At 42.9% G+C, this 12,787-nt stretch overlaps 1 protein-coding gene across 7 annotated transcripts in view; it reads right to left on the bottom strand.

Annotated features, from left to right (window-relative positions):
* The window catches only part of ANKS1B (ankyrin repeat and sterile alpha motif domain containing 1B), a 1,160,059-nt gene that overhangs the window by 94,435 nt on the left and 1,052,837 nt on the right, over positions 1-12,787 (bottom strand). For all 7 annotated transcript variants that reach the window (XM_025285022.3, XM_025285025.3, XM_025285027.3 and 4 more), the window contains 2 exons: positions 4,865-4,972; positions 2,639-2,818 (listed from right to left, as the gene is read on the bottom strand). In XM_025285022.3, the coding sequence (XP_025140807.3) occupies positions 2,639-2,818; positions 4,865-4,972 (288 nt within the window). The remainder of the gene's footprint in view (positions 1-2,638; positions 2,819-4,864; positions 4,973-12,787) is intronic.

The raw sequence follows: 12,787 nt of genomic DNA, 5'->3' as shown, positions 1-12,787 counted from the left end.
CCTTTCTGTTAGGAAGTAAGAAAGCCTGAAGGTGGACTTCTGCCTTTTAGTGGGAAACAAGTCTGGCTAGGCATGCATTAACCAACCTCAGTAAGCCCCTCAGGAGAAATCCCTTGGGAAAGGATTTCGGGGTGGGGGGGGATAAGGGGTGGCGGGGGGAGGGACTGAGCTCCCACTAGGAAGCAGGTGTAACCAGCTGCTTTCCTACAGGAATTTTAATTGCTAATTCAAGTCTTTAGGAAGAAGAGTTGAATTCAACTTTACACTGGCTAAGGGCATAACTTTGGGGAAGACTTGGTCTAGAGAGAGTATGATGGATTATATATTTTTAAAAAAGCAAATGGATTTCAAAAATCATTACAGCAAACAACCAGAAACAGAAAAATAAGAAAAAACATTAACTGAGTGGCTGAATGGTGGAACAGTCACATAAATAAAACCACTCAACAACAAAATTACCGAGTATTTCATATTTTGACAGGTTAAAGCTTTGAAATACCTATTTTTAAAAGGTATCCATTCATTTCCCCACGATTTCTAGCATTTCTACACTGGGAAAGAGTCTCAAGACAAATAAAAAACTGCAATTAACACAACATAAAGAGTTGAGATCCCAAAATCTCTTCTTCTTATTGATCGGATTCCTGTAGTGCCATCTCCTATTTACTCTGCAGCAAAAGCACTATATTGAGCAGTGGGATTTTAGAAAGCTTCTAATAAGCTCCTGGCTGCTGATGGAGGCCCAGGTCTCCATCAGTCATTTGAACACAGGGAACAGCACCAGGGTGGGGGCGGGGCGGGAGGGAAATAAGCACTTATACACAGACCCTCTCCAGCTCACATCTCATCTGCTGCTTACCTCACTTCTCTTTCTGCATTTATGCCTTTCTCACCTGGCCAGATAGAAGTTCATTCAATTTTCTTAAGGGCAAGACAATTCCTGAAAGGGATGCATTCTGACTGGAACGACAAGAAAAAGATCTCGACTCTTCAAAAAAGTAATACTTTCCCTAGCTTGTGAATCTCATAAAGACCATAAGGGAGCAATTGCTAGATTACCTCTGAGGGTTCATGCTCAGGCAGAAGAGTAATTAATTTCCTCTTTGAAAAAAAACTGCACTATGTGGAGAAATTCCATAAATTGCATGAGCAGTTCAGCCAGGTGATTCTGTTGCTGAATTTGGCACGGTCAATAATGGCTAATTCTCGTTAATGAACGATCCTCCCTTATCCAGCAGGGTAGGTAAGGGTTCAGGAAAGATCCAGTTTGTATTCATACATAAAGACTACATGGTTCAAGGTTAAAACAAATGTCTCTGCTGTCATTAGAGAAATTCACCCACATATGCGATCCACAAATACTAACAAATAGCAGAAAATACATGAACATTCTGGGGGGGGAAAAGGTTTTAGATACGTTATTTAAAAAAATAATCAGTGAAAACAGTAATAAGGATTAAAAGACAACACTGAACAAGAGAGAGAGGGAAGATTATTCTTTTCTTGTCTCTCCTACGTTTTCCACCTCTCTGCAATAAAAGATTCTCCATAATCCCAACACTGCTATTCTCTGCACAAAGAACCCTGAAACCAATTCAATACTGAGCAAGCTGAAAGGAGACACAATATCTCAGACCCCTTCTCTCCAGGGCATTTGTAGGCAGAATAGCCACGGCTTCTAGAGCATTCTTTTCACATTTCTCTTTCACGAGCGGCAGCATTGACTGTTTACCAAAGGCTTTAAAAAAACAGAATCTCACCAAACAGATGAGAAAAATATTTAACAACCAAGGCAAAGCAATTACAGTCAAATTTTCACCTCAAGATTCTCATCTTAGGTGTGCGAGGCAGAGAGAAGTCTCTTAACACATCAGTCTGAACCTAGAATGAGGATGAAAAGAGTTGATTCTGCCAATAGTTGTCAACAGATCCACAGCTTTGAATCTTGGGGTAACCCTGCAGAGCAAGCTGCCATCCGAAAGTGCTTTAGCAACAGCGCCACTATTTGGCTATGGCTGACTTGAATTTTTGAGCAGTGACCTGGGGACAGGAGAGACCCAAAAATCCGTACCCGAAACATGAAGAGATCTGAAGAGGACAGATCTCTCTCTTCAGGTATTTGTGTCAGGCAGCAGCATCATTTTCAGCTACTCAAGGTGGCAATATGAGAGGGCTGCAACTAGTCCCCATTGTACAAGTCTATACACATTGTAAACTTGGCAGGAAATTAACAGCATTACTTGGAGTTAGCCCTACTGGCCCCCGCCCCCGTGACTTTCTCCCTGTCATCCAACCAATTTAACTCTGTAATCTAGACCTTGATGACTTTTCATTGTGATTTGATTCTTACACAGCATTATTCCCTTTAGAGCAAAGACTTTCTGGGTGCAAAGAGACCAGGCATAATATCTTCAGTCAAGAACTGGATAACAATGATTTGTGTCTACATTCCATTCCCAGAAAGGTCTGTTTCAATCTAGCTCAGCTGAGCAGGGAATAAAAGTCATGACATAAAATGGGAAAATTCCAGTTAGGCTGGGTACAATATGCATCCATTGTAAGTGACCGTTCAAAATCGGAATGCATTACTTGATCTGGGAGAAAGGCAAAAACATCAGAGAGGCTCTGAACACCTTACCTGGGCCATCTGCCTCTCCAGTTTTGATCGGGGAATATCATCGAAGTAGTTTTCATTTCTTCTCCTCCTTGCATCGCCCTGCATGATAATGTGAGGAACGTCTAGGGATCCACCAGTGGTGTAAGTGCTTTGGCTAAGTGATGGAGACAACTGAGGAGGAGTGTGATTACCACTGGGTTCCTGAATGGAAATACATCATGAAATAAATACCATGTTCTTGTGGCTGACCTCTGGTTTCAAAATTGTGAAATACTGACAACACACACCGCGGGGTTGGGGAGTCATTTTTAAATCAACTGTTGAGGAATCGATGACATTCTACCATTTTATTAACGGCATGATCAGCATGTCCCCCTTAAGCCTTTCAGGTCGAAGGTTTACAGTATAGAGAGCCAGGCTCTGTTTTCTTAAGCCTCCATCACGGATGATCTCGGGAGAGAGGCACACAAATGCTAGGCACCCCCCACACTGTCACACGTATCTACAAGGGAGGGAACTGTGTCTCCATGTGAACACAACGGCCTCATTACAGTAGGTGCCATGACGAAACAGCTAAAATAGGACCTCATGGGTCCTGATCTTCCATCAAAGAGCAGCCTGGCAATCAGGCTGGGGAGGGGACACGATATGGAAATGGCATGCCACCTGCACGGAGTCCAGAGCAACGCATGAGGACAGGTTTTGATGGCAAAGACAACTGGGGGAAACTGGCTGAGAAGGAAGATAAAGGGCGGCAGAGAGCTGGGCTCCGGTGTCTGAGAGGAGGACTGGATTGTGCTGGTTCTCCAGCTACTTCTCCCCAAGACATTCCAGACTGCCTCTGATGGATTAATAAGGTCCTGCATTTTTTTCTTGGGAACCTCTTTTGATTTATTTGCTGTTTCCTCAAGTCTCTTCCAGAGAGCCAGAGGGAGAGGTTCAGAAGAGGAAGGAGAGACAGCAGGGGGCGCAGCAGGGAATACTCCTCTGAAGGGTCATTTAGGATGGTTACACTGAGGGTGCCTGTATCTTTTTCCTCTTCATTCAGCAAAACGAAGGCAAAACAGAAATCCCTTTCCAGCTCATTTCCCCCCAGTTTATCTGAGGCTCCTTCTATTGAGGGAGAAAAACAGGTCCTTTTTTTTTTTTTTAATATATTGTCACTACTCAACCAGCTTCCAAACAACCCATATATCCCAATTCCCCTAGACACCAATTTTCCTCATGGCTCCCTCCTGGAGCCAATTTGCTCGCTTTTCCTGAAGTCTTTGTGTATTTTCTTCTCCTTTAAAATGGAATCAGCCTCAAAATCTTAACAGCTCCTCTCCTGCCTGATCCTCTGCTATCCTGACAGTAGTTATGCTGTTTGCTGAAGTCCGCTGATAAGAAACATTCAGTGGCATTTCATTGCTGGCAGTTACATCCAAGTGCCACCTTTGTGTTCATTTATTATCACCACCCTTTCTGACACTTGCAGAAAAGGAATCAGAAGCAAGCAAGTACAGGGCTCAATAAAGAGAACAGAGTTGGAACTCTCCAACTGGTCATGGAGACCCCAGCTTTATGGTGAATTTTTGAAAAGTTCCTATGGGCCTCATAAACACCAGAGACTGCTGGTTACTCCTTCCTGGGACCATTCTCCCTGGAATCTTCTCTCTCTTTGTCTCTTTCCCTCTGCTCTTTCTTGCCTTCCTTCCCTTCCACTTTATTTCTCTCTTCCTCCTATGGTTTCTCTCTAGTTTTTCTACCCCTTAATTCTAAAATATAGCTGAAATAGTTTACGGAAGTCCTAGATTCTCTATTCTTAATTTTTGAAGTGGGTAAAAACCGAACAATTCATTTCTTAAAAAACAGAAGACCCGAAGGTTAATTTTAAATCGATCTTTAACTTAACTCTGGTCCTCATCGATTTTCTTTCTGTGGGTTTGAGGAGTTTGACAGAAAATTCATTTCCTCTCTGTGTTGAGGGGAGTGTGGGATGGGGGGCAGCAGAGAGGTTTTTTAAAGGTGATGGTTTTTCAGATATTTATCTAAATCTCAAAAACACACATTTAACCAATCAAGAAAAACAAACCTTGTCTTAGAAAATGCTATCAAAGGCGAGAAAGCTTTTTATACAGATAAGGTAAGCTACCTGGAAAACAGCCTGTACTTTCTGACCCACTGCTTCAGTCATTCCTATCTTACTGCACAACACAGTTTTTGAGGATATGAGTGGAGGACGGAACAAGCACGCGGGGTACTTACCCTGAGGGTGATGGACCGAGGGGGCTTCTGTGGTGGGTCGTCGTGCAGCCTGTCTCCCAGAGATGCTAAGATACGTTTCCTGTGGCCAATCAAATTGATTTTTAAAACCTGAAACGACATATATATTTGGATTAAATACTTCACTTGAGAAAAATGATTTTTACTTGTCCTATAAGATGTAGGAGGGGAGGGATTTGTGCAAAATTACCTCTGCACCGGGAGAGATGTGGCGTGAGATCCGTGTGTCCCCGCGAGGCCACAGAGAGAGGACTGGGGCAGTGAGGCAGAGGAGGAGCAGGGGCAGGGCTTCTATCAGGCAGGCTGCCCGCGGGTTCAGCTCGCCACCCAGCAGCCACAAGACCTCTCCAAGTCTGAGTCAGGTCTCATCCCTCCACTAGCTTCCTACGGCTCTTAGAGCAAAACCCGAGTCTTGACCCGGCCTTGAGGCCCAACGGGGCTGGCTGCTCTGTCTCTCTCTGGTCCCTGCCTCTCTCCCTCTGGCCTTCTCTGTTCCTTGAACAGTCATACTCATTCTGGCCTTGGGGTCTCTACTCGTTTCTCCATCTTCCTAGAATGCTCCCCCGGCACCCCGACCCACCGCCTCTCCTGCAATTTTTAAATGATGCTTTCTCATCCATTTGGACGCTACTTCAGTGTGGTCTCCTCACCAAGGCCCGTCCCACCTCCTTGCTAAAAGAATCGAGCCCTCAGCCCCATCATGCTCCACCCTGTGAACCTCTTCATAGCATTCTCTGAAATAACTTTATTTGCAGGGATGGTGTTTGTGTAGCCCTCCCCACAAGGTGCTTCTCTGGTGGCTCAGGAAGTAAAGAATTTGCCTGCAATGCAGGAGACCTGGGTCCAACCCCTGGGTCAGGAAGATTCCCTGGAGAAGGGAACGGCTATGCACTCCAGTATTCTTGCCTGGAGAATTCCCATGGACAGAAAAGCCTGGAGGACTACAGTCCAGTCCATGGGGTTGCAAAGAGTCAGACACGACTGAACAATTGACACTAACACTCACCCAGGTAAGACAGCCTTGCCTGTGCTTAGTTGCTCAGTCATGTCCGACTGTTTGCGACCCCATGGACTGTAGCTCTCCAGGCTCTTCTGTCCATGGGAATTCTACAGGCAAGAATATTGGAGTGGGTTTCCATGCCCGCCTCCAGGGGATCTTCCCCACCCAAGGATCAAATCTGCATTGCAGGTGGATTCTTTACCATCTGAGCCACCAGGGAAGCCCAAGAATACTGGAGTGGGTAGCCTATCCCTTCTCCAGGGGGTCTTCCTGACCCAGGAATCATACCAAGGTCTCCCGCATTGCAGGCAGATTTCTTTACCAGCTGAGCTACCAGGGAAGCTCTCAGAAAAACATCCGCCCAGGTAAGTGTTCAGACAGCAGGTATGTCTTTATCATCATTATTTCCCCAACAATGTTTGAAATAATGGAAGCTCAATGAATATGGAAGAATGAATATTAAGGCAGATAAAAGTACAAAGTAGGAATAGAGTCAAGTACTGCTGACCAGGGTATCCCAGGATGGGACTTTTGAGTCTGACAGCATACTGCAAAAGGCAAAGTGCAAAAGAGATGACATAGGAAACCAAGCCTTGCAGACAGCCTCAGTCCCCAGCCCTCCCCAGAGCCCTACACATTACTCTCCTTCCTTCATCACAACGTTCCTAATGGGAAGGTGCTCTCCTTGATTTACAGAAGAGGAGACTGAGGTTCAGAGTGGTGAAGTAGCCTACCAAAGAGCCAATATATGGTGGCTCTGGGATTTTAATATGGTTTGCCTAACTCCAAAACTTGTTTTACTCTAAGGCAAACAGCAAAGTTTGGGCATATCTCCAAATATCACTGACTTTTTAAAAACAACAAATTATAAACCATTCATAAGAATATGTTCACCTCTTTCCTACACACATACAGTACTAGAATAGAACAATTCTTGTTGGATAACTAGTTCCAAAAGTATATGACCCATTGTGAAAATAATTTTTAAAAAAATTCTCTTCAAATTTTACAGGGTGGAGGCGGGTATTTCTCTGGCACTCATTCTGTGCTACTCTATTTGTCAGTTAGCCTATTGGCCTCTCTGCCTAAATTGATTTTAAGTTAGCATGATCTTCTATTCTTTCTACTTTTAAATTAAATTTTAAAATATTTAAAATTTTTTTATTTATATTGGAATATAGTTGATTTACAATGTTGTGTTAATTTCAAGTGTTCAGCAAAGTGATTCAGTTATACATATATCCATTATTCTTCAAATTCTTTCCCCATACAGGCTATTACAGAATATTGTATTGCGTTCCCTTGGTAAAGAATCCACCTGCAATGCATGAGACCCCAGTTCGATTCCTGGGTCAGGAAGATCTGCTGGAGAAGGGATAGGCTATCCACTCCAGTATTCTTGGGCTTCCCTTGTGGCTCAGCTGGTAAAAGAATCCACCTGCAATGAGGGAGACCTGGGTTCTATCCCTAGGTTGGGAAGATCCCCTGGAGAAGGGAAAGGCTACCCACTCCAGTATTCTGGCCTGGAGAATTCCATAGATTGTATAATCAATGGGTCGGACACAACTGAGTGTAAATACTGTGCATATGCTATACACAGTAAGTAAGAGCTTCCCAGGTGGCGCAGAGGTAAAGAATCTGCCTACCAACGCAGGAGAGCAGGAGATGTAGGTTTAATCCCTGGGTTGGGAAGCTCCCCAGAGTAGGAAATGGCAACCCATTCCAGTATTTCTTGCCTGGAAAATTCCATAGGCAGAGGAGCTTGGTGCACTACAGTCTATGGGGTTGAAAAAAGTCAGATTCGACTGAGCACACACGAGCACGTGCTTTACAGGAAGTCCTTGTTGGTTATCCATTTTATACATAGTAATGTGCATATGTTAATCCCAACCTCCTAATTTATCCCTCTCCCACTGCATTTCCCCTTTGTTAACCGTAAGTTTGTTGAATTTCTTTTTATACTCACTCTCTGACCCATGTCTGTCGAGGGTGGGGATGGTGAATGTTAATCAAGGTCTGTCTACATGCAACACCTCCCTCTGATTTTATAAACCATCTCCCCCAGACTGATAAATCCTCATCTTGGCAGGTTGTTTTCATAAAGCAGCTCTCTTTTCACAAAGCAGTCCCTTTAGTCCACTCTCTCTGTACTGTCTCCTCTCCTATTTCAACTGCTTCAGGTCTGCTGAACAAATTACTCATAATAATCCAGGTATAGGTAAACTTAGGCATTGCATTTAAACAGGATACCATTTCCTGCTTTTAATGCCCCTTTAAAAATGCCTTTTCTAAGCACTCTTGATTTTTGGCTGGCCGTACAGCTGCAGTAGGAATAACGAGGCACAAAAATATACACTGACTGTAAAACCTCTTAATTCGGTCAGAGCTGATAGTTGAAAGCCCTTTAATTTGGAAGGATGGTTTGAATGATTGCGCCTACATTCCTTATCTTACAGTTGTCCATGCAGAAGCCCATCTGCCATCCTTCTGCCCATTCATGTAAGATTGTGTTATCTTTCTATATTCATATTAGCCAGCTTGGCATTTCACTACCTGGAGGAACTTAGTAGTTTTTGCAACTCTGGAATTTCACCATATACTCCTTCTTTCTGATGATTTATAAATATGCTAAATAAATGCAGTCCCAGGGCTGATTACTTGCAGACAATACTGTTCATACAATCCAGAGAAATGCCCTTGCATTGTTCCTTGTTTTTTAAACATCAAGATCAAAGAAAGCCTCCATTTCTGAAAAATACAACATTAACCTTTTCAAGTGTATTTGCAAGTCTAAAAACCACTACATTTTCTCATTCCCTTTTATTCTTATTCTCAACTACTTGGCTAAAACTTCTATTAAATATAAATTTCTCCCACAAAATCCTCTCTGCCTTTCTCTCAGGAGGGAATTGAACCTGATGGTGATGGTGCTATCGCAGACCCCTGAATCCTGCTAAGAAATGTTCTTAAAAGCAATAAAAACATTCCAAATTATTTTGACAAATAACTGACACTAAATAACAACTGTGGTAAAACTGAGTGGGTGTAACCTCCATTGCTGCTTTTGATTTACTCACTGACAACTCAATTTTGGGCATTTCTGTTTCCAGTTTTCTTGCCTATAAAATGAGGAGGTTAATGCCCTGTCTCAAGTGCTGTTGGAAAGATAGAGTGAAACTGAAAACAATCAGCACAGTGCCCTGAACATACAAGATGCAACCTTCACAGGGTGCTCATTTCCGCTAACAGTCTCTAAGGATACATGGAAATCTGACCCGCCGAAACAGGGACTTGGTCACTTTCATAAAGTTAATCACGTCCAACGAATACGGTGATGCCTTGCAGGAAGAGATGTGGTTAACCTCAGAAAAGTCTGCATGGAAGCGACATGCTCTGGTAGGAATGGGTCTGGTTTCTAGCTATTAGTTTAGTACCAGAGCTAATCTAAAGGAAAGTATCCTATTCTTCCATCCCACCATTTAATCTCCAACAGGAGGTAAACTGAGGTCCTCCTCCACACTGGAGCTCTGTTGCTGCCTCCGCCAGAGAACTACCCCCAAAAGGGAGACAGACATATAGGCAGCTAGAATGAACTAGTTAACACAGAATGTGATTTGTGTCAACAATGCCTGGGTAACTCCCCTTCCTTATTAGAAATGATCACATGTTATAGGAGATACTGATGATCACATTTACTGAACATCTGCTATGTTCCAGTTGTGCCAGCAACTGTGCCAGGTGCATTTATATGTGTAAATATCTCCTTGAATTCTTACAATAACAGTATCATTCCCATTTTAGAGACGCCAAACCTGAGATTTAGAAATACTGTTATTTGTCAAGTGTCTCACTGCTAATGGATAGCGTGGCTAGAATATGCATCTGATTATGAACCTGCTCTTTACCACTCACCGCAGGCTCTTCTTGTTGCTGTCAACCTCTACAGTGTTTGGCCTTAGTTATACTATTGTTTGGGCTTCCCAGGTGGCTCAGTGGTAAAGAATCCACTTACCACTGCAGGAGACACAGGAAATGTGGGTTCAATCCCTGGGTCAGGAAGATCCCCTGAGTAGGAAATGGCAACCCATGCCTGTATTTCTTGCCTGGAGAATTCCGTGGACTGAGGAGCCTGATGGGCTTTAGTCCATAGGGTTGCAGAGTTGGACATGACTCAGCACACACACATACTACTGGTTAACATTATAATGGTTCTTAAGCTGGTGCTTTTTTTTTTTTCTTTGAGTTATCATGTTCAAAACATTTATACTGGGTCTTGATCATCTGAGAACATTAAAATAATACAGCTTCAATTTTGGACAAGGCTCGTAGCAGGGTTAAAGCTTCAGATCGAGAGTGCTCAGGCACATATCTTACAGAATTCCTTGTAAAATGTGTATATACCAAAGGACAAGAAGTCCTCATTGACCCAAGATTCAATCCAAGTTGGCTAATATTAGACAGGTAGGGAAGGCAGACATTTGGCTTTAAAACTCCAAAGCTGACAATAAGAAATCCAATTGGCAAGACAATAACAGAGAGACTATTCTAAAGAAAGACAGTTATTATGGAAAAGTCAAGTCCAAAGGCAGTTGGGTTTGCCTTCAGTGATTGTCATTATAAGCAGATAGGGAGATAGTAAAATTGTGCCACCCTAGGCACCTTAACTCACAACCAGTCAGCCTGAAACCTTCAGTTTTCAAAGAGTCAGAGCAACGATTACTGTGTTAGTACAGAGTTCTATATGGATTTCTTCACTGCTTGGGTGAAAAGTTGCTGCTGCTGCTAAGTCGCTTCAGTCGTGTTCGACTCTGTGCAACCCCATACATGGCAGCCCACCAGGCTCCCCCATCCCTGGGATTCTCCAGGCAAGAACACTGGAGTGGGTTGCCATTTCCTTCTCCAATGCATGAAAGTGAAAAGTGAAAGTGAAGTTGCTCAGTTGTGTCCGACTCTTAGCAACCCCAGGGACTGCAGCCCACCAGGCCCCTCCGTCCATGGGATTTCCCAGGCAAGAGTACTGGAGTGGGTTGCCATTGCCTTCTCCTGGTGAAAAGTTAACTGCATGTAAAAGGAAGAAACCCTATTGGAGTAAAAGGTAGACTAATGGTAATATACTGAGGATTTAGTTACTTGAAGATATTAAGCCAATTCTGCTCAGCTCAAAAAACAATAGTGGGTTTCTGTCACAAATTATCTGGCAGACTCAAAGAGGAAACTCAGAGAAACTGGGTATAAATACTATATCACCAAACTATTAACTGGATTTCCTGGTGGCGGTAAAGAATCCACCTGCAGTGAGGGAGACCCAGGTTCAATCCGTAGGTCGGAAAGATCTCCTGGAGAAAGGAATGGCTGCCCACTCCAGTATTCTTGCCTGGAGAATCCCACGGACGGAGGAGTCCGGCGGGTTATGGTCCATGGGGTCACAAGAGTCAGACATGACCGAGCACACAAGTAAGCACGCACACAAACCATTAACTAAGAATAAATTATAATACACATGAAGATAAGAATGTGGTTCCAGCTGCTGAGTTCCAACAGGTGAAAAGTTAAAGTGAATGCTTGGTTTGGTTTTCATTATAACTCTCATGAGAAATGTGGGTCGAAGGGAAGGAATGTTGTTGAAACAACACAGGTCTGCATATTGGTTTTCATTCATCAGAGCAGTGGCTGCCTCCAGGAGTCTTCTCCAGTAGCGACTGAAGAGGAAAACGTCAGAAACCAGCTGGCACACTCCAACAATAGGAGAGTAACTGTGCTGAGTGACAATGCTATAATATTATGTCACTGTCATTTACATTTTGGGTTTAGCTGTGGGATTTCTGCTAGGCAATATCATGACATTACCCTCACACTGAATAGCTCACATCAGAATATATGTCACAGCAAATTGGAAGTCAGGGTACACAGACTTTTTTTTCCTTTAAAAATTTAATGTGATATAAATTAAACATGTTAAGTTTACTGTGATATAAATTAAATATGCTTTTTTCCTTTATCTGCTTTTTAAAAATTAAACAAGGTTTTGATTATAAGAACAATACTGCTTTCCTGTTATAGAGACAGGAAATACAGAGAAACAAACAAGAGGACAGATTATTCTAGGCTCTTAGTGTTTAGCTATATTTCCTTTCATTTTGTCCCCATGATTATGCTTTGTGGTGGTCATAACTAAGTACAGTTTTCACTTTAATGTTTTTCACTCAATATTAAGCCTAAAGAACTTTCCTAAGTATACAACTCTTGGTAGGAATTTAAAGTAACTCCTTATTACCACACTGGGTTTTAGAGAAGTTATGTCATAATTCATTAACTACTCTCCTCACTGTTGGAAATTTAGTCTGTGCTCCTTTTCAGGACAGCAAATATTCCATGTGTTTTAAAAAAATGCCATCATCCTTCAACTTCCATTTTTGTTGCCATGTTTGCATAGACACAATATGGAAAACACCAAAGAAAGCTGCAGGAATGCGTGTGAGTCACGGAGAAGAGTCATGTAGTGACAGTCTGTCTCCATGTTCCACATGAAATCTCAATCTGTTTTTTGCCTGCTGGACCGCACCCTCCAGGGAAAATCACAAACCCACATAACGTTCCTCAGGGTCACATTTTGCATTTGTTATACTTTGGAGTTCAGATTTAGCTGACAGACATGAAATAGCACATGCAGCTGGAATCCCCCAGTGATTCCACAGGCGGCAGCGCTGGCGTGCAGGCGATCCTAGTTTTCGCCACGGGGCTGCATCTTTCTTATTTCTGGGTTTTTATTTAGGAAGGGAGTTTTTATTTTAATTTTATTTAAATAATATTTTGGATGAAACAGTTCCACCCTGCATGTGGAACCCCCATTCCATTTTAGAAAGTAGACTATTCCCCCCTATCCTTTGTGAAACATTTGCCACCTA

Source organism: Bubalus bubalis, chromosome 4 (assembly GCF_019923935.1).
Source record: "Bubalus bubalis isolate 160015118507 breed Murrah chromosome 4, NDDB_SH_1, whole genome shotgun sequence".
Lineage (NCBI taxonomy): Eukaryota > Metazoa > Chordata > Mammalia > Artiodactyla > Bovidae > Bubalus > Bubalus bubalis.
This window is presented reverse-complemented; position numbering and strand designations above follow the sequence as displayed.